At 45.9% G+C, this 25093-nt stretch overlaps 1 protein-coding gene across 1 annotated transcript in view; it reads left to right on the forward strand.

The window, feature by feature from the left end:
* The first annotated feature begins 1039 nt into the window (after positions 1 to 1039).
* LOC137322173 (calcium and integrin-binding family member 4-like) overlaps positions 1040 to 25093 on the forward strand; it is a 50709-nt gene continuing 26655 nt past the window's right edge. The window contains exons 1-2 of the mRNA XM_067985288.1: positions 1040 to 1112; positions 2127 to 2161. Coding sequence (XP_067841389.1) covers positions 1040 to 1112; positions 2127 to 2161 — 108 coding nt within the window. The remainder of the gene's footprint in view (positions 1113 to 2126; positions 2162 to 25093) is intronic.

The following is a 25093-nucleotide window of genomic DNA, read 5'->3' on the forward strand; positions in this document are numbered from 1 at the left end:
TTGACGGTTGGTCATGTTTTTTATTTATATTTACTTTTTGTTAAATGCGCATTAAATATTATTATTGTCACCACTACTGCCACATCTTGGCCATGCTTGACTGGCTTCTGTAATAAGGCCCTTTCATGAGGTTCACCATGAACGCCCACACTTGATGCCACCCATTAGGGCATTCTACAGTGGGCCTATGTGTAATTGCAGGACTGTTCTGTGCAGGGAGCGGGGTGGGCTGGTGAGGACTGGACTCTTCACACTGTCTGATGTTAGGAGAACTGTTCACATATCAGTGACTCCCTGGCCTCACGAGCAGCCAGGTGAGCCGCTGTTCTGCCCATGGGTTGCTCCTGCTCCTTCTCTTCCTCCTCCTCCTCCTCCTCAATGCGGGTGGCAGACGTGGATGGGGCCTCCTCAAGCGGCATCCCTCTGTTGTGCCATTTTGTGCAGGGCACAATACACGACTATAATGCATCCCATTCTGTCTGGTGTGTATTGAAGTGCTCTCCCAGAATGATCAAGGCACCTATAGCATGCTCAGTTGTAGACCTGGTAGCGATGTGACTGTCATTATATCGACGTTGTTGCTCGGTAGGTGGGGTTCCTCAGAGGTGTCATGAGCCACGTGTGCAGGGGGTATCCCTTGTCCTCGAGGAGCCAGCCCTTGCGGGTGTTCGGTGCATGGAAGAGGGGCAGGATGTTGGACTCCTGGAGGATGAAGGAATCGTGGCAGCTGCCAGGGTGTCTGGCGCACACGTGAAGGAATCTCTTGCGGTGGTCACAAACGAGCTGAGTGTTGATGGAGTGATAGCCCTTCCTGTTGATGAACAGTCCTGGCTCGTATGGAGGTGCTCGTTTTGCTGTATGGGTCCAATCGATTACACCCTGCACCCATGGGAAACCAACCACAGCGTGGAATCTCACTGCCCTCTCCGTCTGGCTGAGGTCGTCCATGGGGAAGTTGATGTCGTGTGAGGCCCTGTGAAACAAGCCGTCAGTGACCTGCCTTATGCACTTGTGTGCAGACGACAGAGAGACCCTGACGATGTCCTCGGTGGCACCCTGGAATGATCCGGAGGCGAAGAAGTTGAGGGCAGTGGTGACTTTGACAGCGAAAGGTAAGGAGATGCTGCTCAGCCCAGCTGGGAGCAGCTTGGCATGAAGGAGGCTGCAGATGTCTGCAACTACCTGGCGACTGACTCTGAGCCTCCATATGCACTGCCCCTCTGAGAGGTCCAGGAAGCTGAGCCTCAGTCTGTAGACCCTGTTGCGAGCGTAGTGCCTCCTGCGATGTCGCTCTCACTGTTGTTGCCCTCCATACTCTTGTGCAGGCGCCTGTGGGGCAGCATTGTGTTGTGTAGCTCCACGTGGCAGAGGTGGACACCATGCCTGGCGGGAGGCTGGTGATGTTGCTTGTCCTCGGATGTAGTGGTGAATGCAGCCATGGCGCCCCCCCCCCATCCTGATAGTGTGAGTTTGAGGGGTCCGCAAAGTAGCTAAATATGTTTGCACAGCAGATTTTTGGGTGGAAAGTAAGAATTTTGAGTGAAAACACAAAGGTCTTGCAGCCAAATCTTTGTCTGAAGTGACAGATTGCCCTGCCTCAATAAATGAGGTTTTCCCTCCACCTTTCAAATAATAATTTGCAGCTCCCACTGGCTGCTGTCTGAAATATGTCTGTGCAACAAGAGTGTTTCCCACAGCACGGGAAACACGCTGAGGATCCTTCAATATTGGACCCCTGCCAAAATGTCTACTCATTCAGGTATTTCAAGTACCTTAACAATCTGTCAAAGTATGGAAATTATCATCCCGCTGGCTTTAATTTCCAGTGGGTCTCCCGCATTTGGGAGGCGCGCACGCACCCGAACACGTCACTGGGGAGCCTGGAAGTCAGCGGGTTGGAGCTGGGCTCCGAATCCACTCCAGATTTCTACAATTTTAGGAGCCCCCCGCCCTCAATGCACCTGCTCCGCCATCCGAAAATCGTTCCCAAGCTGTCTGTTGTGTATCAATGCAATGGCTACCAAACATTGTATTATTGGCCCCAGACAACTCTTTAAGCCTCTGATAATTGATTGTGCCCTGAAGAAAAATGCTGTGTGTTAATCATTGTTTTTATATTTCTGCAGGCACTAACATTTTTGACAACAACGGAAATTCAACAGTAAGAATGTTTGTTTATATTTCTGCTTTATATTCTCTGTTACATATGCTCATTCTTCTGTGCTGAACTTTCTATGATTCTATACCAACAGGGAAATATGATTAAAGTAGATTAAAGCACTAGCACAAGTACAAACTGTTGTGACCTGTGCTATAATTTCAATGATCTGAGCCCATGAACCTTGGTATAAATCAAATAGCTATCATTTCAGCCACTTATCAATTCATTAGTGGTCTACAATGACCTTATATTGTGAATTTTGTAATCTGGAAAAAAGTATTATGTTGCTGTGCCTTTGGATTTACGGGGCTCGATTTTACAATGGTGGCGGGTTGGCAGCGAGGTGGGGTGAAGGTGCACGTGGCAAACTAGCATGAACAAAACTTACTGTTTCCGATGCAATCGCAGGTTGATTGATAGTGATTAACGTCCTCTCCGGATTCGCGTCTGACAACCAACCTGATTGATAGGCTGGCTGCCATCAGGAGCTGCAATGCGAGGGCGGGGGGGGCGAGAAAGAGAGAAAGCGAGGCGTCATCCGGTGCTGGAATGGAAAACCGGGATCGGGGGGACAGAGGAAGATCGGAAGGGAGAGGGGAAGATCGGGGGGGAGAGGGGAAGATTGAGGGGTGAAGAGGGGGACATCGGGGGGAAATCGGGGGTGAAGAGGGGGACATTAGGGGTACATCGGGGGAGTGAAGAGGGGGACATCGGGGGGACATCAGCGGAGGTGAAGAGGGGACATAGGGGGACATCGGGGGGTGAAGTGGGGGACATCGGAGCGGGAGACATCGGACATTGGAGCAGGTTTCAAAGGTAGGTTCATTTAGTGTTTTCACTTTTATTTAATTTATTTAGTTTCTTTTTGCCTGATCCGGCCCTTTATGCCTGGTTTCACCAGGCGTGAATCAGAAGCGGTAGGCAAGCTGCCCAGGTAAATTAAAAATCTTTCTTAAGTATTTAATCTTTCACAGGTAAAGTGCCTTAAGTACCTTAATGAGGTACATTTGGCTCTTTAACTGTTTAAAGCCGGCGGGACTTCCGTTTTTGGGTCGCCCGCGCACACACAGGTGGGTCCCTGGGAAGCTTGGAAGTTGGCAGGTTGAAGCCAGCTTCCGAACCCGAACAGGATTTCCGCAATTTTCGGAGCCCCCCTGCCCCCAACACACTCACAATTGCCTCCTAAAATCACCCCCATGAACTAATGCTCCAACTGTTTTGGAGGTCAACTGCATTGCTTTGTCAACTGCAGCTCTGTAATAATATTATAGCAACATTAAGAGGGAAAATTCCATTTGGGCTACATGAAGCAGTGTTGCTTAATCTACCATCTGATTTTCCTTCCATTTTGTGCAGGAATTCTATAAAAGATTAAAGAAAAACACTGGAAAATTAAAAGAACCTTGAAGTAATATGAAAGGGATTTTAAAAAACTTTAAACGTATTAATAAATGGAACAAAAGTAAATAACAAAAAGGAGAAAACTAGGCACAAAAATAAAATGATTTTACAAAAAAGGGGACATTGAGAATAAAATAGATATTAATACAAAGGCAACCTTAAAGAGAAAGAAAAATCTGAAAGGAATACATTAAATAGGCAGGATTACAAAAAGAAAAACACAGAAAATGAACAGAACAAGCACCTAGAATTTTGCAGGGGTTCACCCATCTTCCACCATAACAAATACCACTTACTTCCACTTCCATAACAGCACCTGCCTCAGCTCATCTTCTGCTGAAACCTTTATACAAGTCACCTCCAGACTTAATTACTCTAATGTCCTCCTGGCCAGCCTGCTATCTTCCAAACTCTGTAAACTTCAGCTCATTCAAAACTCTGCTGCCTGTATCGTATGGGGTCACGTGCCCCGCATTTCACTTTTTAAAACCCTGCCCACCCCACCCGACCCTCTCCCACCCATTATTGTGGGGGGATTAATATCAAGGCATCTGTTTCTGACACCAGCCTCTTGTGCATCCACATGTCCCTTTGCACATGCATTGGCTGGCTTCTGTGCCTTCGGCCACCTAAGCCTCACACTCTGGAATTCCTTCCATCTCCACCCCCTCCTCTTCCTTTTAGACCCTCCTTAAAAGCCCGTTCTAAAATCTCATTCTTTGCCTTGGCATCCATTTTTTTTCCTTATGCCTCTATAAGGTACTTTGGGATGTTTTCCTGCATTAGAGGTATAATATAAATGCATGATGTTGTTGTGATGGGATTGTGATGGATTTCTCAATCCCATTAAATTCATTTAATTTAGAATTAAATTAAATTAAAATCTAAAATTGCAGTGCTCTATCATCCTGCCGTTGGTTGTCTTTGGGAATGTAGATGAACTGGCTGCTGTACTAAACAAAGTATAGTATCACACCAGCAAAAAAATACCCTATAGTTGGTCCAAGAATGTGTACCACAAAATTCTGCCTGTAAGTGTGAAACATATGGGATTGATGAGCTGCACATTACAAGTTCACAAGATATTTATGGACAAGGAAGATTGTTCAACTGATCTTAATTCATCCATTCAGTAAGATCTAAATTCCTCATTACAGCAATTATTCCTTAAATGATTCAAGGATTTTGACTGCTACTCTTCAATCGGAGAGTTCACCCAATGCATTGATCACTCTTTGTATGAAGCAAGACTTCCTGATATCAGTCCTAATTTGTCTTTTACTAGTTTGAACCTGTGTTCTTTGTCTCACTCACAAAATTTAGTCAGATTTACCTTTTCTACACCATTTACTATCTTATATACCTCAATAAGACCACCTTATAGACACCTCCTTTCAAGGTTGAAATGCCCAAGCTTTTCCCATCTTTCCTCATAATTCAGACCTCTGACACCAGTAGGGATCAGTTTAGGGGTTCTTCCCTGCACTGCCTCCAGTGCTTAAGTGCCTTCCCTGTGTCTCTGTGACCAAAACAGGACACTGTACTCAAGATGTGGTCTGATCAAAACACTATACAGTTTGAACATAGACTTCTTATTTGTATTCCACTGTTTTGGCTATAGTTTAGTATTTTATTTGCTTTATTGCTTGCTGCTCTACATTATTTGGACAGGTTGAGCATCAAAGTCGACTAAGACTCCTAGGACTCTTTTAACTTCATCCTTAGTTATTTCAACACCATTTAGCATCTTACTTTACACTCAAAATTTCAACTGCCATTGATCTTTTCACTTACATATGTTATTCAACTCATTCTGTAATTTCTGAACTGCTTCCTCTAGCCCCACTACTCCTTTTATTTTGGTATCATCTGCAAATTTGACCAATTTGCATTGAGTTTCTACTTACAAGCAATTAATTTTAACAATTCTCTTTTTACTAATATATTTGTAAAATACCTTACTGTTCCGTATGATGTCTTTTGAATTTTTTTTCCACTACTCCCTCTTAGCTTTTATTATTGCACACAACCTTTTTTCATATCCTCCTTCAGTTTTTTCATTATTATTCTTACAGACCTTATAGACCCTATTCTTCAATTTTAATTGGTTTTTAACCTCTTTATTTATCCACGGCATCCTAAAACTACTAGTAGTTTCCTTTTATTAGTGGAATATATTTATTCTGTACATTTGTAATTTATTTTATAAAAATATCCCACTGTTGCTCCACAGTCCTGTGTGCCAATTTCTCCTACCACCTTACCTTAGTTAGCTCGCTCCTTACCTTTCTAAAATCTGCTCTAATCCAGTCTGGAATTCAAGGTTTTGTACTGACATTTTCCCTTTCTAGTTGGATCTTAAACCTCATCATATTGTGATCACTACTTCAAAAGTGCTCATCCATATTTAGCTGATCCACCTGATCGCTTTCATTACTCATAACCAGATTTAGCAATGCCTCTGCCCTTGTTGAGACCTACTGATATACTGCTTTTTTTTTTATTCGTTCATGGGATGTGGACGCCGCTGGCAAGGCCAGCATTTATTGCCCATCCCTAATTGCCCTTGAAAAGGTGGTGGTGAGCTGCCTTCTTGAATCACTGAAGTCCATGTGGTGAAGGTTCTCCCACAGTGTTGTTAGGGAGTCCCAGGATTTTAACCCAGTGACGATGAAAGAATGACAATATATTTTCAAGTCGGGATGGTGTGTGACTTGGAGGGGAACGTGCAGGTGGTGTTGTTCCCACGTGCCTGCTGCCCTTGTCCTTCTAGGTGGTAGAGGATGTGGGTTTGGGAGGTGCTGTCAAAGAAGCCTTGGCGCATTGCTGCAGTGCATCCTGTAGATGGCACACACTACAACCACGGTGCGCTGGTGGTGAAGGGAGTGAATGTTTAGGGTGGTGGATGGGGTACCAATCAAGCAGGCTGCTTTGTCCTGGATAGTGTCGAGTTTCTTGAGTGTTGTTGGAGCTGCACTCATCCAGGCAAGTGGAGAGTATTCCATCACACTCCTGACTTGTGCCTTGTAGATGGTGGAATGGCTTTGGGGAGTCAGGAGGTGAGTCACTCGCCGCAGAATACCCAGCCTCTGACCTGCTGTTGGGTAGCCACAGTATTTATGTAGCTGGTCCAGTAAAGTTTCTGGTCAATGGTGACCCCCAGGATGTTGATGGTGGGGGATTCGGCAATGGTAATGCCATTGAATGTCAAGGGGAGGTGGTTAGAGTCTCTCTTGTTGGAGATGGTCATTGCCTGGCACTTGTTTGGCGCGAATGTTATTTGCCACTTATCAGCCCAAGCCTGGATTTTGTACAGGTCTTGCTGCATGCGGGCATAGACTGCTTCATTATCTGAGGGGTTGCGAATGGAACTGAACACTGTGCAATCATCAGCGAACATCCCAACTTCTGACCTTATGATGGAGGGAAGGTCATTGATGAAGCAGCTGAAGATGGTTGGGCCAAGGACACTGCCCTGAGGAACTCCTGCAGCAATGACCTGCGGCTGAGATGATTGGCCTCCAACAACCACTACCATCTTCCTTTGTGCTAGGTATGACTCCAGCCACTGGAGAGTTTTCCCCCTGATTCCTATTGACTTCAATTTTACTCGGCTCCTTGGTGCACACTTGGTCAAATGCTGCCTTGATGTCAAGGGCAATCACTCTCACCTCATCTTTGGAATTCAGCTCTTTTGTCCATGTTTGGACCAAGGCTGCAATGAGGTCTGGAGCCGAGTGGTCCTGGAGGAACCCAAACTGAGCATCGGTGAGCAGGTTATTGATGAGTAAGTGCCGCTTGATAGCACTGTCGACGACACCTTCCATCACTTTGCTGATTATTGAGAGTAGACTGATGAGGCGGTAATTGGCCGGATTGGATTTGTCCTGCTTTTTGTGGATAGGACGTACCTGGACAATTTTCCACATTGTCCAGTAGATGCCAGTGTTGTAGCTGTACTGGAACAGTTTGGCTGGAGGCACGGCTAGTTCTGGAGCACAAGTCTTCAGCACTACAGCTGGGATGTTGTCGGGGCCCATAGCCTTTGTTGTATCCAGTGCACTCAGCCATTTCTTGATATCATGTGGAGTGAATCAAATTGGCTGAAGACTGGCTTCTGTGATGGTGGGGATATCGGGAGGAGGCCGAGATGGATCATCCGCTTGGCACTTCTGGCTGAAGATGGTTGCAAACGCTTCAGCCTTGTCTTTTGCATGTGTGATTAGAAAACAGTGGATTAGAAAACATTAGTGGCAGGACTTCACAGATGGAAATCTCAGAATTACTTCCCCAGCCATGTGCTTGAATAGGAAGATTAGGGAAATCAATGCATGGCTAAAGGAGAGGTGTTCGGAAGAGGGATTCCACTTTGTTGGGCATTGGCACCATTTTTAGGCCAGATTGGACCTATTCCGTAAGGACAGGCTATATCTGAACAGGTAGCGCCTTTAATGTACTGCCAAAACAATTAAAATAGGGAAGTGAAAAGGTTTTTAAACCAGGAAGGAGGGGAGGGAGGGAGAGCTGGGAGCATAAAAACAGCCAAATTTAGCTAATAAAGAAGGGAGAAATAGATGAAGATAATATTCATGCAGAAAGCAATCTAACAAGAGGGATATGGGGTAGATCAGGTGTTGGTTCCACTTCTAAATTCGTGGAGACTATTTTTTTAGGTGGGGACTATTTTTTAGGCATCCGGGGCAGATGCCTAAAACAGTAGTTAGGCACCTTATGTATGTTAATGAGGGGCTAACTCCTTTTAATATTAATTATCAATGAGCAGTCCCCGTGGCTGCCAACAAATGTTAAGTGTAGGTGTATTTTTTTTTAACTAAATTTTCTGTGGAGCCAGGAGGTGCAGGAGTGTTCCCCCCAACTCCACAGTCCTGGTGATCTTCCCCCAGTTGCATAATCCAAACCCCCTCCCGGAACTTACCTGAGGGCCACTGCCAGCGGCCAGAAATTCATTTTTCTCTGGGGGGTGAGCCGCCTGTGGCACCGCTACCATCAATATGATTGGAGCTCAAAGATAAAAAATTAGTATGTTGTATCATAGACCCTAAAATTATGGAAAGGAAATCAAAGAGGAAATCTGCAGTCAGATTAGAGAAATGAGTGGGAATAACAAAATTATTGTTCTGGGAGATTTTAATTATCCACTTATCAATTGGAACAGAGCGTGAGTAAATGGAGCAAGGGGAATAAAATTCCTAAAATGTCGACAGGAGTCCCTCCTCGAGGGTACTGAATGTACTCTGGGTGGGGGACTTCAATGTCCATCACCAAGAGTGGCTCGGTAGCACCACAACTGACTGAGCTGGCCGAGTCCTGAAGGACATAGCTCCAGACTGGGCCTGTGGCAGGTGGTGTTTGAACCAACACGAGGTAAAAACCTGCCTGACCTCATCCTCACCAATCTACTTGTTGCAGATGCACCTGTCCATGACAGTATTGGTAGGAATGGCCACCGCACAGTTCTTGTGGAGACGAAGTCCCGTCTTCACACTGAGGACACCATCCAACGTGTTGTGTGGCACGACCACCGTGCTAAATGGGATAGATTCAGAACAGATCTAGCAGCTCAAAAATGGGCATCCATGAGGCGCTGTAGGCCATCAGCAGCAGCAGAGTTGTATTCCAACTCAATATGTAACCTCTGTGGCCCAGCATATTCCTCAATCTACCATTACCAACAAGCGAGTGGATCAATCCTGGTTCAATGAGGAGTATAGAAGAGCATGCCAGCAGCAGCACCAGGCTTACCTAAAAATGAGGTGCCAACCAAGTGAAGCTACAATACAGGACTACATGCATGCTAAAGAGCAGAAGCAACATGCAAAAGACAGAGCTAAGCGATTCCACAACCAACGGATCAGATCAAAGCTCTGCAGTCTTGCCACATCCAGTCGTGAATGGTGGTGGATAATTAAACAACTAATAGGAGGAGAAGGCTCTGTGAACATCCCCATCCTCAATGATGGCACAGTCCAGCACACGAGTGCAAATGACAAGGCTGAAGCATTTGCAACCATCTTCAGCCAGAAGTGCCGAGTGGATGATCCATCTCGGCCTCCTCCCGATATCCCCACCATCACAGAAGCCAGACTTCAGCCAATTCGATTCACTGCACATGATATCAAGAAACGGCTGAGTGCACTGGATACAACAAAGGCTACAGGCCCCGACAACATCCTGGCTGTAGCACTGAAGTCTTGTGCTCCAGAAATAGCCGCGCCTCTAGCTAAACTGTTCCAGTACAGCTACCACACTGGCATCTAACTGACAATGTGGAAAATTGCCCAGGTATGTCCTGTCCACAAAAAGCAGGACAAATCCAATTCGGCCAATTACCGCCCCATCAGTCTACTCTCAATCATCAGCAAAGTGATGCAAAGGTGTCGTCGACACTACTATCAACCAGCACTTACTCACCAATAACCTGCTCACTGATGTTCAGTTTGGGTTCTGCCAGGACCACTCGGCTCCAGACCTCATTACAGCCTTGGTCCAAACATGGACAAAAGAGCTGAATTCCAGAGGTGAGGTGAGAGTGACTGCCCTTGACATCAAGGCAGCATTTGACCGAGTGTGGCACCAAGGAGCCCTAATAAAATTGAAGTCAGTGGGAATCAGGGGGAAAACTCTCCTGTGGCTGGAGTCATACTGAGCACATAGGAAGATGGTAGTGGTTGTTGGAGGCCAATTATCTCAGCCCCAGCATACTGCTGCAGGAGTTCCTCAGGGCAGTGTCCTTGGCCCAACCATCTTCAGCTGCTTCATCAATGATCTTCCCTCCATCATAAGGTCAGAAGTTGGGATGTTCGCTGATGATTGCACAGTGTTCAGTTCCATTTGCAACCCCTCAGATAATGAAGCAGTCTGTGCCCGCATGCAGCAAGACCTGGGCAACATCCAGGCTTGGGCTCATAAGTCAACGTTGACCAGAAACTTAACTGGACTAGCCACATAAATACTGTGGCTGCACGAGCTGGTCAGAGGCTGGGTATTCTGCGGCGAGTGACTCACCTCCTGACTCCCAAAACCCTTTCCACCATCTACAAAGCACAAGTCAGGAGTGTGATGGAATACTCTCCACTTGGCTGAATGAGCGCAGCTCCAACAACACTCAAGAAACTCGACACCATCCAGAACAAAGCAGCCCACTTGATTGGTACCCCATCCTCCACCCTAAACATTCACTGTCTTCACCACCGGCACACCGTGGCTGCAGTGTGTACCATCTACAGGATGCACTGCAGCAACTCGCCAAGGCTTCTTCGACAGCACCTCCCAAACCCGTGACTTCTGCCATCTAGAAGGACAAGGGCAGCAGGCACATGGGAACAACACCACCTGCACGTTCCCCTCCAAGTCACACACCATCCCGACTTGGAAATATATCGCCGTTCCTTCTGGGTCAAAATCTTGGAACTCCCTACCTAACAGCAGTGTGGGAGAACCTTTACCACACAGACTGCAGCGATTCAAGAAGGCGGCTCATCACCACCTTCTCAAGGGCAATTAGAGATGGGCAATAAATGCTGGCCTTGCCAGCGACGCCCAAATCCCATGAACGAATAAAAAAACATGTGCGATACTCTGATAGATGACTTCACTGCACTGAAGTCCATCGGGTACAGCAAACAATTATAAGGCAAATGGCATGTTGGTCTTTATTGCAAGGGGGTTGGAGTACAAGAGTGAGAAAGTCTTACTATAATTGTACAGGGCTTTGGTGAGACCTCACCTGGAGTACTGTGTACAATTTTGGTCTCCTTATCTAAGGACGGATATACTTGCCTTCGAGGCGGTGCAACACAGATTAATTCCTGGGATGAGAGGAAAGATGTCCTCTGTTGTCCTATGAGGAAAGATTGAGTAGAATGGGCCTATACTCTCTGGAGTTTAGAAATATACAAGATTCTGAGGGGGCTTGACAGGGTAGATGCTGAGAGGTTGTTTCCCATGGCTGGAGAGTCTAAAACTAGGGGGCATAGTCTCAGGATAAGGGGTTGGCCATTTAAGACTGAGCTGAGGAGGAATTTCTTCACTCAGAGGGTCGTGAATCTTTGGAATTCTCTACCCCAGAGGGCTGTGGATGCTGAGTCGTTGAATATGTTCAAGGCTGATAGATAGATTTTTGGACTTTAGGGGAATCAAGTGATATGGGGATTGGGCAGGAAAGTGGAGTTGAGGTCGAAGATCAGCCATGATCTTATTGAATGGTGGAGCAGGCCCGAGGGGCCATAAGGCCTACTCTTGCTCCTATTTCTTATGTTCTTATGTTCTTATCTTGAACCATATGGTGAGATCTGCCACAGAAGCCCCTTTGACAATATACTTAAGGCATGAATGTTCAGACTTCTGCCGTACTGGCCTGAGATGCCTGATTGAAGACGTTCTGTTTCTTCTAGCCTTCAAATGATTTGTCGGGTTGCAGATATGTATCTCATAGGGCTTTACCAATCTAATTGGTATCATTAACTTTCCTGCAGATGAGTTGCCATTCAGAGACAGTGCCCAGTACTATTGACATGGCATAAATGCAGGATGCTGCTCCGTCTCAGGATGGCAATACATGCACACCCACACACCAGGCACCTCAAATACCACATATGGCTGAAAGGGCTTAGGGCCAGGTTGCCCATGCAGCCAGGTAAGAAGTGCAATCTGCAGCATTTCCATCTCAGGACTTAGCTGCCATGAGATGTCATTCTGAAGAGGCTTCTGTACTAATGCAACAGCCAGCCATCTGATGCACTCATGCCACTGAGGTAACACTTAGAAGAAGCATGAGGCTGGGTGAAAGAATGCACACCTGAATTATTGGCACGAAGGGACAGCGGAAAGAAGCAGTCGACATACACGCAGAGGGGTAAATTTTAACCCTACCCGCCTGATGGATATGGTCAGGTGGACAGTTAAAAAAGCAGGTTACTTCACTCTCAGATCCCAACTGTTTCCTATGTTAACCTACAGGGTTTTGAAAATGGATGAGGCTCCCGCCTAAAGCAAGCAGGACCCTCATAAATTTATGCAAATTGGGGTCCTATTGACATAATGGGCTCGATTTTACCGTCGGGTTTCCTGTGGGTTTCCAGCGGGGGGGCCCCGAAAATCCCGATATCCAGTCACGTGACCGGATCGCGCCACGATCCCGACCACTTCCGGGTTCCCCGATGACGTGCGGGGCTGCGTGCGCGGCCCCCGCTGGTGGGAATCCCGCAGGCAATTAAAGCCAGCGGGGTTCCACTTGAGTGTACTTACCTTGCTTGTTGCGGTCATTAAATGAGCTGAATCAGCTGTCAAAACAGGAAGTGTGGGATTTTACCTTCAACGCAGAGTGTTTCACACACTGGGGGAAACAGTCTCCCTCCAACCAGGCGTGTTGCAGCCAGCAGCCTGTGGCAGCTGCCAAGGTGCACTCCACGGGGAGAGCCCTCACCCACGCAGGAGGCCACCGCGTCACATAGGGCAACCCCTGCCCTCCACCACTCCCGCCAAGCCAGAGGACAGACCGACGCGAAACCGCAGCCCCATTCCGAGGAACCACCCACCTACCCTGCACAACCCCTCAGACCAACACCTGCCAGATGGGTGGTGCGTGGACACCCTCGGAGGACGAACAGCATGACCAGCCCCAGCAGCCTCGCAGTCCACGCCGTCCGCCGCAGAGACGTGGAGCCCCCCAACACGGTGCTGCTGGACGCCCACCTGCACAGCAGGAGGGAGGGCAACCGCAGAGAGAGATGCGTCGCAGAGGGCACTACCCTCGCCACAGGGTCCACAGACCGAGGCGCAGCTCCCCGGACCTCTCCGAGCAGCAGTGCACACGGAGGCGCAGATTCACTCGACATGTAGTCATGGACATCTGCAGCCTCTTTCATGCCGAGCTGCTCCTGGCTGGCCCCAGCACCACCTGCTTACCTGTCGCTGCCAAAGTCACCACTGCCCTCCACAACTTCTCCTCCGCATCCTTCCAGGGTGCAGCCAGGTACACCGCCGATGTCTCTCAGTCGTCTGCGCGGAAGAGCCCTGCAAATACACCTGCACCTACTCTGCAGTAACACAATGGGTGGCATCAGTGGTGGGTCCTCATAGTGATACCCAGGAGCGGGTATTATTGGACACAACAGACAGGATTCGCGGAGACATGGCAGTGGTGGTGCCAATATAATGTGTGATGTTTGTTGCTCTGAAATTCAATATAGGTAACACCCATGGCAAACCCTCAGACACCCTTGTGCATCCTCTTCATGCTCACGACACGTTTGCCTTACGCTGCCTACTGCACATATGTGATGCATGCCCTGTGGCTGCAGCACAGGTGGTGGCAGGTTGAGTGAGGCTGGCCGTGAGGGAGATGCACGAGAGGGTGAGTATGGGATAGAGCCATGAGATTGTATGAGGATTAGGTTGCGTGTTCGTGGCGGGGTGAGTACTGGCGAGGTGAGTAGGTGCAGGTAAGATGAGGATGGGGTTTGAGTGGGTATGAGGGGTGATGTGACAGAGTAGTGTTGGCGGTGCCGAAGGAGATGTGGGGTGGGGGCAGTGTTGTGGCAGACGGAGTGTAGGGGAAAGACTACGTGTTCTCACTGTGGCTGACCTACTGAGGTCATTGGAGCGCCTCCTGCACTGTATGCAGGTGGGCGATATGTTGGTGGCGCAGGTGACCCCCTCTGCCACCTCGAGCCAGGCCTTCTTGGTGGCAGAGGCAGGCCGCTTCCTCCCACCCGCCGGGTGGAAGATCTCTGTCTTCGCCCTCCTCCTCACCCCATCTGATGATACCTGGGGTGAGGCATCATTAAACTGGGAGCAGCCTTCCCCCTGGGCTGCTCCATGCTGTAATTTGTTCCATTGGTTGCAGCATCTGTCAGTGGAGGACTGCCCCTTTAACTAGAGAGCCTCCAGCTGACAGATCGTACTGCGCATGCGCAGCCCGCCCGATGCGCAGACCAGCAGCGCGGACCCTGGAGGAGCAGGTAAGTGATTCCAATTAGTGGATTGCCTGCTACGATCGCGCGGGCAACCCACTAATTTCACCGGGCGCAGAGGCCACGCACCCGAAACCCTACCCGCCGGAAACCCGCAGGCCTGCTAAGATCAGGCCCAATATGTAGTTTTAACCAGGGCCTAAGCGGGGAAGTCACTGTGAAAAGACCCTTCAAGTCAGTCTAAAACTTTGGTTTGTGGCGTCAGGACAAGTAGGATTACCCCACCATCCCTCTCATTAAACTCTCCCAAAACCCCTTCCCATCATTTGCTTGGAAGCTGGTGGGCAGATTTGGGCCACCCAATCTTTACCTGCCATCAGCCGCTCTGCAAACTCTTCATGCCCGTTATAGCCGAGAAGTGAACCAGCAGCATTCAAATGAGACCCAGCCGTTAAAATTGCTGTAGCCTCCTGCTGCCACGGCTGGGCTGGAAATTAACCCTTGAGAGCGATTTCCCGACAGAAACCCACTCCGAGTTAAAAAATCCACCCCTCAGTATGGGTTTTCATGACAATTATGGTTGCACTAAAGTTATTGTGCATGCAATCATTGTCATTTGCAAGGTTTGGAAGTAGCTTTAATGAGGTGGCATGAATGGGAAGTTTGAGAATTAATGAGCGCAGAGAATGGTCTCTGTATGATGGAATATTTATGGTGGAATGGGAAGATGTACATATTTATTTATGCATTGGGCATATGCAATTGTCAAGAAAAGATCTCGTGTCAGATTAGCACAAATATCCCTTGCAACCGGCAATGAAATACCTGCCACATCTTCTCGGTCAAAGTGCGGCGGAAGGGAGCTGACCCAGATTTCCCAGTCTTCAGAAGTCCAGACCTCTTACCTGGCCTGGATCCCTCAGTGGGACCCACTTGAACCCATCTGAAGGCCATTACATCTCATCTTTCTTGGCGTACTGGCCTCCAGACCTATGCCAGGTCCTAACTGAGCCAGGGAAGTGGGAATTCCTGGCATAGGGCATCCCTGAACCCGGGGCTACCCCAGATGTCATTGGCCTTGTAAGAGGATGTCTTAAGTTCTGCTGCTTACAAGGCCATCTCGAAAATCTCAGAAAAGCAGAGACCTGGCACAACTGGATGCCTGAGATTTTCCAGTGCATTCTGCCAGAGTTACAGCAGGTGAAAAAATTTGGGGCCATTACACTCTGCAGTTTACCCAACTATAAAAATAATTTAAAAAACAAATTGGTACATTTTTCTTTTAATATAAGAAAAAGTCATGTATTTTCATATTTTAAGTGTGGTTTCATATATTTATCTTTTATGATTTCTTGCTTTTTTATTGACTTAACATTTATCACAGTTGTTTTAATATCCCACCAAACCCTTCAATCTGTAGTTCATATTTCTTTATCCTAGCAAATCCTCTTTCAAACTAGTTCTCAGTTTGTTATTGCCTATCAATACCTGTCATATGTGCTTCACACAAACCCACGTTTCCATTCTCCATCATTTTTACTTTATTTCCTCAAGCCAAACCTTGTCCGCCCCCCGGTGGTTCAAATCTCACATAATTCCATTGCAGTCAATGTGGTTATCATAGCAGGAATCAGCTTAAAGTATCACATGAGAAATTGAACAAACATATGATTTATCTGTTGCACAGATTATGATTCTATGCTGACTGTGTACGAGGTGAGTTTCGCAGCTGTATTATCTCCTCTAAAGCAGGAGATACATGTTCCCAGTGTAGATACCTTTTCCCTCAATCTGGGCCTGTGTAGTGTAATTGATTATAATAAACAACACACAATAGGGAGAAGAGGTTTTGAGGAAAACAAACCACTGGTGGCATCACGATCAGAAGTTGGATTAATCCTATAAATTAGTTTATTTAATTCATGTTTCCCACTTAGACCTCTTGTTTACATAAAAATGTCCAAGTTGCTTTGTTAGGCACACTTTATGACAGCCATTTAAAATTGAAAATGCTGTTATATAACCATTTGGAAGGATGACCTCACAAACTAAATTTAGTGCACAACTAATGTGCATGGTGCATGTTTGTAAAATGGCATGTTAGCCAAATGGTATGTTAGCCTTTATTGCAAGGGGTTGGAGTATAAGAATAAGGAGGTCTTGCTGCAATTATATAGGGCTCGGGAAAGACCACACCTGGAATACTGTGTACAGTTTTGGTCTCCTTACCTAAGGAAGGATATACTTGCCTTAGAGGGAACATAGGAACATAGGAACAGGAGTAGGCCATTTAGCCCCTCGAGCCTGTTCACCTATTCAGTGAGATCATGGCTGATCTGTGACCTAACTGCACATACCCACCTTAGCCCCATATCCCTTAATACCTTTGGTTAACAAAAATCTATCCATCTCAAATTTAAAATTAACCATTTAAACAGCATCAACTGCCATTTCAGAAGAGAGTTACAAACTTCTAGTACCCTTTGCATGTAGGGGGTGCAACAAAGGTTCACTAGTTTGATTCCTGGGTGTTGTCCTATGAGGAGAGATTGAGTAAAGTGGGCCTATATTCTCTGGAGTTTAGAAGAACGAGAGGTGAGCTCATTGAAATGTATAAAATTCTTAGAGAGCTTGACAGGGTAGATGCTGAGAGGCTGTTTCCCCTGGCTGGAGAATCTAGAACTAGGAGTCATAGTCTCAAGATAAGGGGTCAGCCATTTAGGACCAAGATGAGGAAAAAAATTTTCACTCAGAGGGTTGTGAAACTTTGGAACTATCTACCCCAGAGGGCTGTGGATGCTCACTCATTGAGTATATTCAAGATTGAGAGTGATAGATTTTTGGACACTAAGAGAATCAAGAGATATGGGGATAGGACAGGAAAGTGGAATTGAGGTAGAAGATCAGCCATGATCTTATTGAATGGCAGAGCAAGTTCGAGGGGCCATATAGCCTACTCCTGCTCCTATTTCTTGTGTTCTTATGTTTAATTCCTCACATGTAAGCTGGATGCAGGTTGACCACTTGGCTGTCACTTGTCCATGTCAAACTTCCAACACTTACTTGTATTATTCGTATCAATTGGGGTTAATTGTATTCAGGTGATGGGTATCGATTGGGGACTCTCTTGGATCCTTTTTATAGGAGAGCTTAGCTAGGGTGGGGATTGTGCAAGAAGAAAATCTGTGGATAAAGGTTTGGAAGCAACTAAAAACCAGGCTCCAGTATTCTTTCCTTCATCGCATGGCTATTTGGTTTTAACACTCAGAACTCCTTCTCTGTTTGCAGGACAAAGAGGTGCATAACAGAAGAGGGCAGACCAGAACTTGAGAATGTCCATTTATTTTAGACCCCTCAGTTAGTATAATGAAAAGGTGGAGGCAGTGAATTATGATAAAGCTGGAGGCCTCCTCAAAGCTCACGGCTAGTTATTCTTCTTCCCCTCATTTCCTCACACTTGCAAAAAACCACCATGATATACTTTAGCTATCTAACCTCTGTTTCAGTGGATGCTTTCATCCACTATTATAGCATTTGTTTTTCTTATGTTTTTTCGGTGTCCCCAATGGAGAAGTTGCAGACCCCGGTGTTGCCTGAGAAGCCAACACCTCACTGCAATCAGCATCATTTCCTCCACTGGTTGCAAGCGCCAGCACAGGAACGTTTAGCCCAGGGGATTTAGAAAGTCAGTTTGAGATGGCTGTACTGAGTGAATCATAGACATAAATAAGCAGGAGCAGGTGGTGTAAGTAGAGGAGGAACTGCAACCTGGCAAGCTAGAGAGCCATGTCATTCCTCAGCTGCTCCTAGGAGTCCTCAGGAAATCCCAAAAAGTCAACATGCGATGATGTGGGTGAGTGCCAATCTTCATCTGCACTGGTCTTGCCACTTTTGCACCAGTACCAGAAAAATTTGTCCTTCTGCATTTTGTTCTGACCCATTTTATAATAGTGTAACCTTAGACCCAGTCAGCTTGATTTTAAATTATTTTTTCTTATTTTCACACACTGTGAATGCATCTTATTTTGTTTAAATTTTATTTCAGAATTTCTAGAAAAGCATTAATATATTGCTGACCCCAGAAAATTTTGATTTGTGATGCTTTATTTGCAGCATCTTCCAGCACTTTGGAGCCTACTATAACTATGGCCTAGTAATTAGACTGTGCAGCACCTGCTTTTCGGGTGTAAAACAGCCTCTTTTAGATGCTGATCAATCTGCTGTCCATGTCAAACAATTTCAATTTTCAAATCTTAAAACATGAAACTAGAAACACCTGTTGATGACAACAACATCCGAAAGCTTAATACATTCATATGACATTCTCCTGCCATCTATTTTAACAAGAGGCTTAATCTATTTCAAATAAATGGGTTAATATCGCTGTTAAAATAGAAGACAGAGGAATGTCATACAAAGGTGTTAAATGTTCACCTGCTATTTTTCTTTGATGAAGTATCGGAAAGGGTTGATGAAGGTAGTGCGGTTGATGTGCATATAGACTTTCAAAAGGCATTTGATAAAGTACCACATAATGGACTTGTTAGCAAAATTGAAGCCCATGGGATTAAAGGGGCAGTTGCTGCGTGGATACGAAATTGGCTAAGGGACAGAAAGCAGAAAGTAATGGTGAACAGTTATTTTTCAGACTGTAGGGAAATATAGAGTGCTGTCCCCTGGGAGTTGGTATTGGGATCACTGCTCTTTTTGATATATATTAATGACTTGGACTTGGGTATACAGGGCATAATTTCAAAGTTTGCAGATGACACTAAACTCGGAAATGAAGTAAATAGCTAGGAGGATAGTAACAGACTTCAGGAGGACATAAACAGACTGGTGAAATGGGTAGATACATGGCAGATGAAATTTACGTAGAGAAGTGCGAAGTGATTCATTTTGGTAGGAAGAATGAGGAGAAGCAATATAAACTAAGTGGTACAATTTTAAAGAGGGTGCAGGAACAGAGAGACCTGGGGGTGTATGTACACAAGTCTTTGAAGGTGGCAGGAAAAGTTCAGAAGGCTGTTTAAAAGACGAAGGGGATCCTTATCTTATAAATAGAGGCATGGAGTACAAAAGCAAGGAAGTTATGCTAAACCTTTTATAAAACACTGGTTAGGCCCTAGCTGGAGTATTGTGTCCAATTCTGGACACCGCTCTTTAGGAAGGATGTCAAGGCCCTAGAGAGGGTGCAGAGGAGATTTACTAGAATGGTACCAGGGATGAAAGACTTCAGTTACATGGAGAGACCAGAGAATCTGGGTTTGTTCTCCTCAGAGCAGAGAAGGTTAAATTTGATAGAGGTGAAGGGTTTTGATAGAGTAAATAAGGAGAAACTGTTTCCAGTGGCAGAAGGGTTGATAACCAGAGAACATAGATTTAAGATCATTGGCAAAAGAGCCAGAGGTGATTCCTATTGCTGCTTTGTTAGATTTTTGGGCCATCCCAACCTCCCTTCAGCAGCAATGGTTGTCAGTTTGAATACTAGCATTTCTAGCCTTCTGCGTTGTCAAAACAATATTGGTGAAAAATGTTTTATACAATGTCATTCTGTGATTATTGCCTTTAGGCAAGTGTGTAAACGCAGATAAAAATCCTACGTTAGAGGCTATTATATGGGAGGAAATTACTAAGCATTTGATAAGGTACATATAGGAGATTTAAGATAGTGGCACATGGAATTAAAGGGAATGTAGCCACATGGATACTGAGGTGGTTGGAGGGCAGAAGGCAAAGGGTAGAGGTAAAAGGAAATTTCTCAGACTGGAAAGATTTGATGAATGATATTCCACAAAGGTTTGTATTAAATCTGCTGTAATGATATGGACTTAGGAATTCAGGAAAAATATCAAAATTTGCTGTTGGATCTAAATTGGATCTATGGAAAATGTAATGAAAATTATGAAAACCTACAAAAGGATGTAAACAGACCAGAAGTATGGGCAGATATGTGGCAAATGCAAGTCAATGTAAAGAAATGTGAAGTAATACATTTTGGAAGTGAGAGTAGAGGAAGGCAGTACACCTAAATGGTAAGATTTTGGGACAGATTTTCTTGTTCCTGTACTGCATCTGGACATATTCATTTGCCTGAGTACAATAAATAGAGGAAAGTTAAGCAGGGAGGAGTTCAAGTCTATAATGGAGCTGGCACGATTTTCTATCCAAAATGTAAATGGACAGAAAATTAGGTAGGCTTGCTTAAGGGAATGCAACTTTCCCTGCCCAATTTTCCTGTATGTGCTGCACCCAGGCAATCCAAACACCAAGGAACAGGAATATTTGTCACTTTAAATGGAGAAGCAGAGGAACCTTGGTGCGCATCTACACAGTTTATTAAAGGTGGAAGTGCAAGTAGATAAGGCTAAAAAATGGCAAGTGGAATCCTTGGTTTTTATTTAGAAGCATAGGGGAATAATTTCCACAGGAGTTCTCCCACTCGTCTGCTGTAACTTTGGCAGAAGATTATGAAAACCTTGGATTCAGCCCCATAAAGTATAAAACCAAAGAGACAATGTCAAAATTGTACAATACCTTAATTAGGCTGCCATAGGAATACTGTGTACATTTTTGGATATCCCATCATTGGTGGGATATAAATAGGAACAGAAGTAGGACATTCAGCCCCTCGAGCGTGTTCCGCCATTCGATTAGATCAAGGCTGATCAGTATGTCAACTCCATCAACCCGCCTTGGTTCTGTAACCCTTAATACCCTTGCTTAACAAAAATCTATCAATCACAGTTTTGACATTTTCAATTGACCTAGCCTCAACAGCTTTTTGGGGGAGAGTTCCAGATTTCCACTACTCTTTGTGTGAAGAAGTGCTTACCGACATCACCCCTGAACAGCCTAGCCCCAATTTTAAGTTTATACCCTCTTGCTCTGGACTCCCCCAACAGAGGAAATAGTTTCTCTCTATTTACCCTATCAACTCCGTTAGTCATCTTAAACACCTCAATTAGATCACCCCTTAATCTTCTATACTCAAGTAAATACAAGCCTAGTCCAGGCAACTTATCCTCATAATTTTAGCCTCGGCATCATTCTGGTGAATCTGTGCTGTACCCCTCCAAGGTCAATATATCCTTCCTGAGGTGCGGTGCCTAGAACTGAACACAGTACTGTAAATGGGGCCTAACCAGAACTTTGTGTGACTGTAACGTAACATCCACCCCTTTGTATTCCAGTCCCCTTGAGATAAAAGCCAACATTCCATTAGTTTTTTAAAATTAATTTTTGTACCTGCCCACTAGCTTGTAGTGATTTCTATATTTGCACTCCTAAATCTCTCTTCTTCACAGTTCCTAGCTTCTTGCCATTTAGAAAATACTCTGATCTATCTTTCTTAGGTCCAAAGTGGATGACCTCACACTTCCTCACAATTGAACTCCAACTGCCACAGTTTTGCCCACTCACTTAAGCGATTAATGTCCCTTTGCAACTGTCCCTTCTGCTCCCATCTACACTGTTTACTGTGTCACCTAACTTGGTGTCATCAACAAACTTGGATATGTGGTTCTCTATTCCTTCATCTAAGTCATTTATAAATATAGTGAAAACCTGAGGCCCTAGTGCAGATCCCTTGGGAACACCACTAGTCACATCCTGCCATTTGGAGTACATATCCATTATCCCTACTCTCTGTCTTCTACCTCCAAACCAATGTAAGCATTCGAGAGACACTCCATATTGGTGTGTGATGACTTTATTGCCATGGAACAAATAAGACAAATACAATCACTTTAGCAATAGTACAGAGGAATAAGCAAAATGGTATTAACTGCTTCTCTGGGTAGAGACGTAACCCTGCATCTTCCTGGTGTTCTTCCATCGATTCTCTACAGTGAGTTCTATCTTTCTCCCAATTTAAATCCTGCCTCCCTCCTGCCATGTCATTTGATCATCCTGTAGTCCAGGTTCTGTGGCTCCATTATCACGTCTTTCTTGTATTGTTCACTTTATTTTGAATGCAAACCCACTTAATTAATATGCAAACTCGCCTTTGGATTGTGTAAAGGTCATAATCTCATCATCTGCCCTTAAATCCCTTGATCAATAGCCCTCATGCTATGATCAAATGGTCATTAGCCCATACAATGTGATCAAATGGTCATCTTCGCAGTACCTCACACAATGGGGAAGAAATTGCTCGCCGCTCCATAGATTTATATTTCGGGCACTTCCTCGAATAGGAAGTGGGGAAGAGCTCATCGTCAGTTCAGGCGAAGCTAGGACCCCGGGAGAAGTGAGAGGCGCACACTATTCCCTCGACCAATCAGATTGCAGCATTTTTGAGACGCTGAGTAACTCTGTCTGCCAGCTTCCAACGTTAAAACCAGGAAGTGAAAGGTGCAACATTAAAATCATCTCAAAGTTATAGAGAAGGGAAAAGTAAAAAAAAATGTTAATTTTTAAAAAATTTTAATGACCAAAAACTGTTAAAATAAGGAGTAATGAAACTCCATATTTTTAAAAGTTAATTTTTAGTTGTTTGGCAGTCATTAAGACTGTTGAAACTTAGTTTAGACCTGGTATTTTTAAGCGTACTTGTTTGGTGGTGATATTAGTTACTTTCCACATTTTTCAAGGATTTTCCTGATTGCAGCCGGCGATATCACCAGTGAACCAGTAGGAGCAAGTTCCGGATTTCCGCGTTTCACTGCACATTTGGAAACGCCGGAATATGCTCCTCCATTTCACCACTAACAACGGTGAGGGCTATTAAGCTCTTGGCTACTTTGTGAAGAAGAGCTACTTGGACTGCTGGGGCTCAATTTTAAAATCAAATTTTGGGTGCGTTGAGGGCGGGTGGGCTCGGAAAATGGCAAAAATCCCGAGCGGGTTCAGAAGCCGGCTTCAACCTGCCGACTTCTGGGTTCCCCACAGCCGCGCTTATGTGTGCGTGCTCTTCATGAATCCGGAAGTCCCGCCGGCAATTAAAGCTAGCGGTATGATAAAGAACCAAATGTACCTCATTGAGGTACTTAAGGTGCTTTATTTCTGATGTAGCAGATTTAAACTTACCTGGGCAGCTTTCCCACGGCTTCCGATTCACGCCTGGTAAAACCAGACATGAAGGGCCGAATCAGACAAAAATAAATGCAATAAATTAAATAAAAAACCATTGCAGAAAGTTAAAAAATCAAAATAAACCTACCTTTTTCCCCTCTTCCGATATCCGATGTCTCCCTCTCCGATGACCCCCTCTCCCCCCGAAGTATCCTTCTCCGATGTCCATCTCAGCCCCCGATGTCTCCCTCTCCGACGTCCCTTCCCCCCGCCAATGTCCCTCTCCGATCTCCCCCTCCCAATGTCCCTCTCCCCCCCGATCACCCCTCTCCCCCCCGATCAGCCCCTCTCCCCCCCCTATCTTCCTCTCCCCCCCGATCTTCCTCTCCCCCCCGATCTTCCTCTTCCCCCCCATTGATCTTCCCCTCTCCCCCCCGATGATCTTCCCCTCCCCCCCCCCCGCCGATCTTCCCCTCTCCCTCCCCCGCCGATCTTCCCCTCTACCCCCCCGCCGATCTTCTCCTCTCCCCCCCACCGATGATCTTCCCCTCTCCCCCCCCGGCCGATCTTCCCCTCTCCCCCCCCGGCCGATCTTCCCCTCTCCCCCCCCCCGCCGATCTTCTCCTCTCCCCCCCCCCCCCGATGATCTTCCCCTCTCCCCCCCCCCCGCCGATCTTGCCCTCTCCCCCCCGCCCCCCCCCGCCGATCTTCCCCTCTCCCCCCCCCCCCCGCCGATCATCATCCAGCGTCCTCCACTCCAGCGCTGGATGATGTTTCGCTCTCTCTCTTTCTCTCCCAACCCACCCTCGGCATTACAGCTCCTGTTGACAGCCCGGAAAGAACTTTAATCACCATCAATTGCATCGTGATCGCATCGGAAAAGGTAAGTTTTTTTAATTCAGGTTTGCCATGTGCACTTTTACTCCCCTCCGCTGCCAACCCACCACCATTTCAAAATTGAGCCCCTGGTGTTCTTGGAATTGTACCCTAGCAAGCCTAAAATTAATAAACAACTTGCTTTTATATAGCACCTTTCACAATGTCAGGATGTCCCAAAGTACCTTATATCTAATGAAGTACTTTTATAGTATAGTTACTGTTGTAATGTAGGAAAATACATGATATCAATACGTGATATCAAGAAACGGCTGAGTGCACTGCATACAGCAAAAGCTATGGGCCTCGACAACATCCCGGCTATAGTGCTGAGGACTTGAGCTCCAGAACTAGCCGCGCCTCTAGCCAAGCTGTTCCAGTACAGCTACAACACTGGCATCTATCGACAAAGTGGAAAATTGCCCAGGTATGTCCTGTCCACAAAGAGCAGGACAATTCCAATGCGGCCAATTACCGCCCCATCAGTCAACTCTCAATCATCAGCAAAGTGATGGAAGGTGTTGTCGACAGTGCTATCAAGCGGCACTTACTTACCAATAACCTGCTCACCTATGCTCACCACTCAGCTCCAGACCTCAATACAGCCTTGGTCCAAACATGGACAAAAGAGCTGAATTCCAAAGGTGAGGTAAGAGTGACTGCCCTTGACATCAAGGCAGCATTTGACCAAGTGTGGCACCAAGGA

Source organism: Heptranchias perlo, chromosome 5, assembly GCF_035084215.1.
Source record: "Heptranchias perlo isolate sHepPer1 chromosome 5, sHepPer1.hap1, whole genome shotgun sequence".
NCBI lineage: Eukaryota > Metazoa > Chordata > Chondrichthyes > Hexanchiformes > Hexanchidae > Heptranchias > Heptranchias perlo.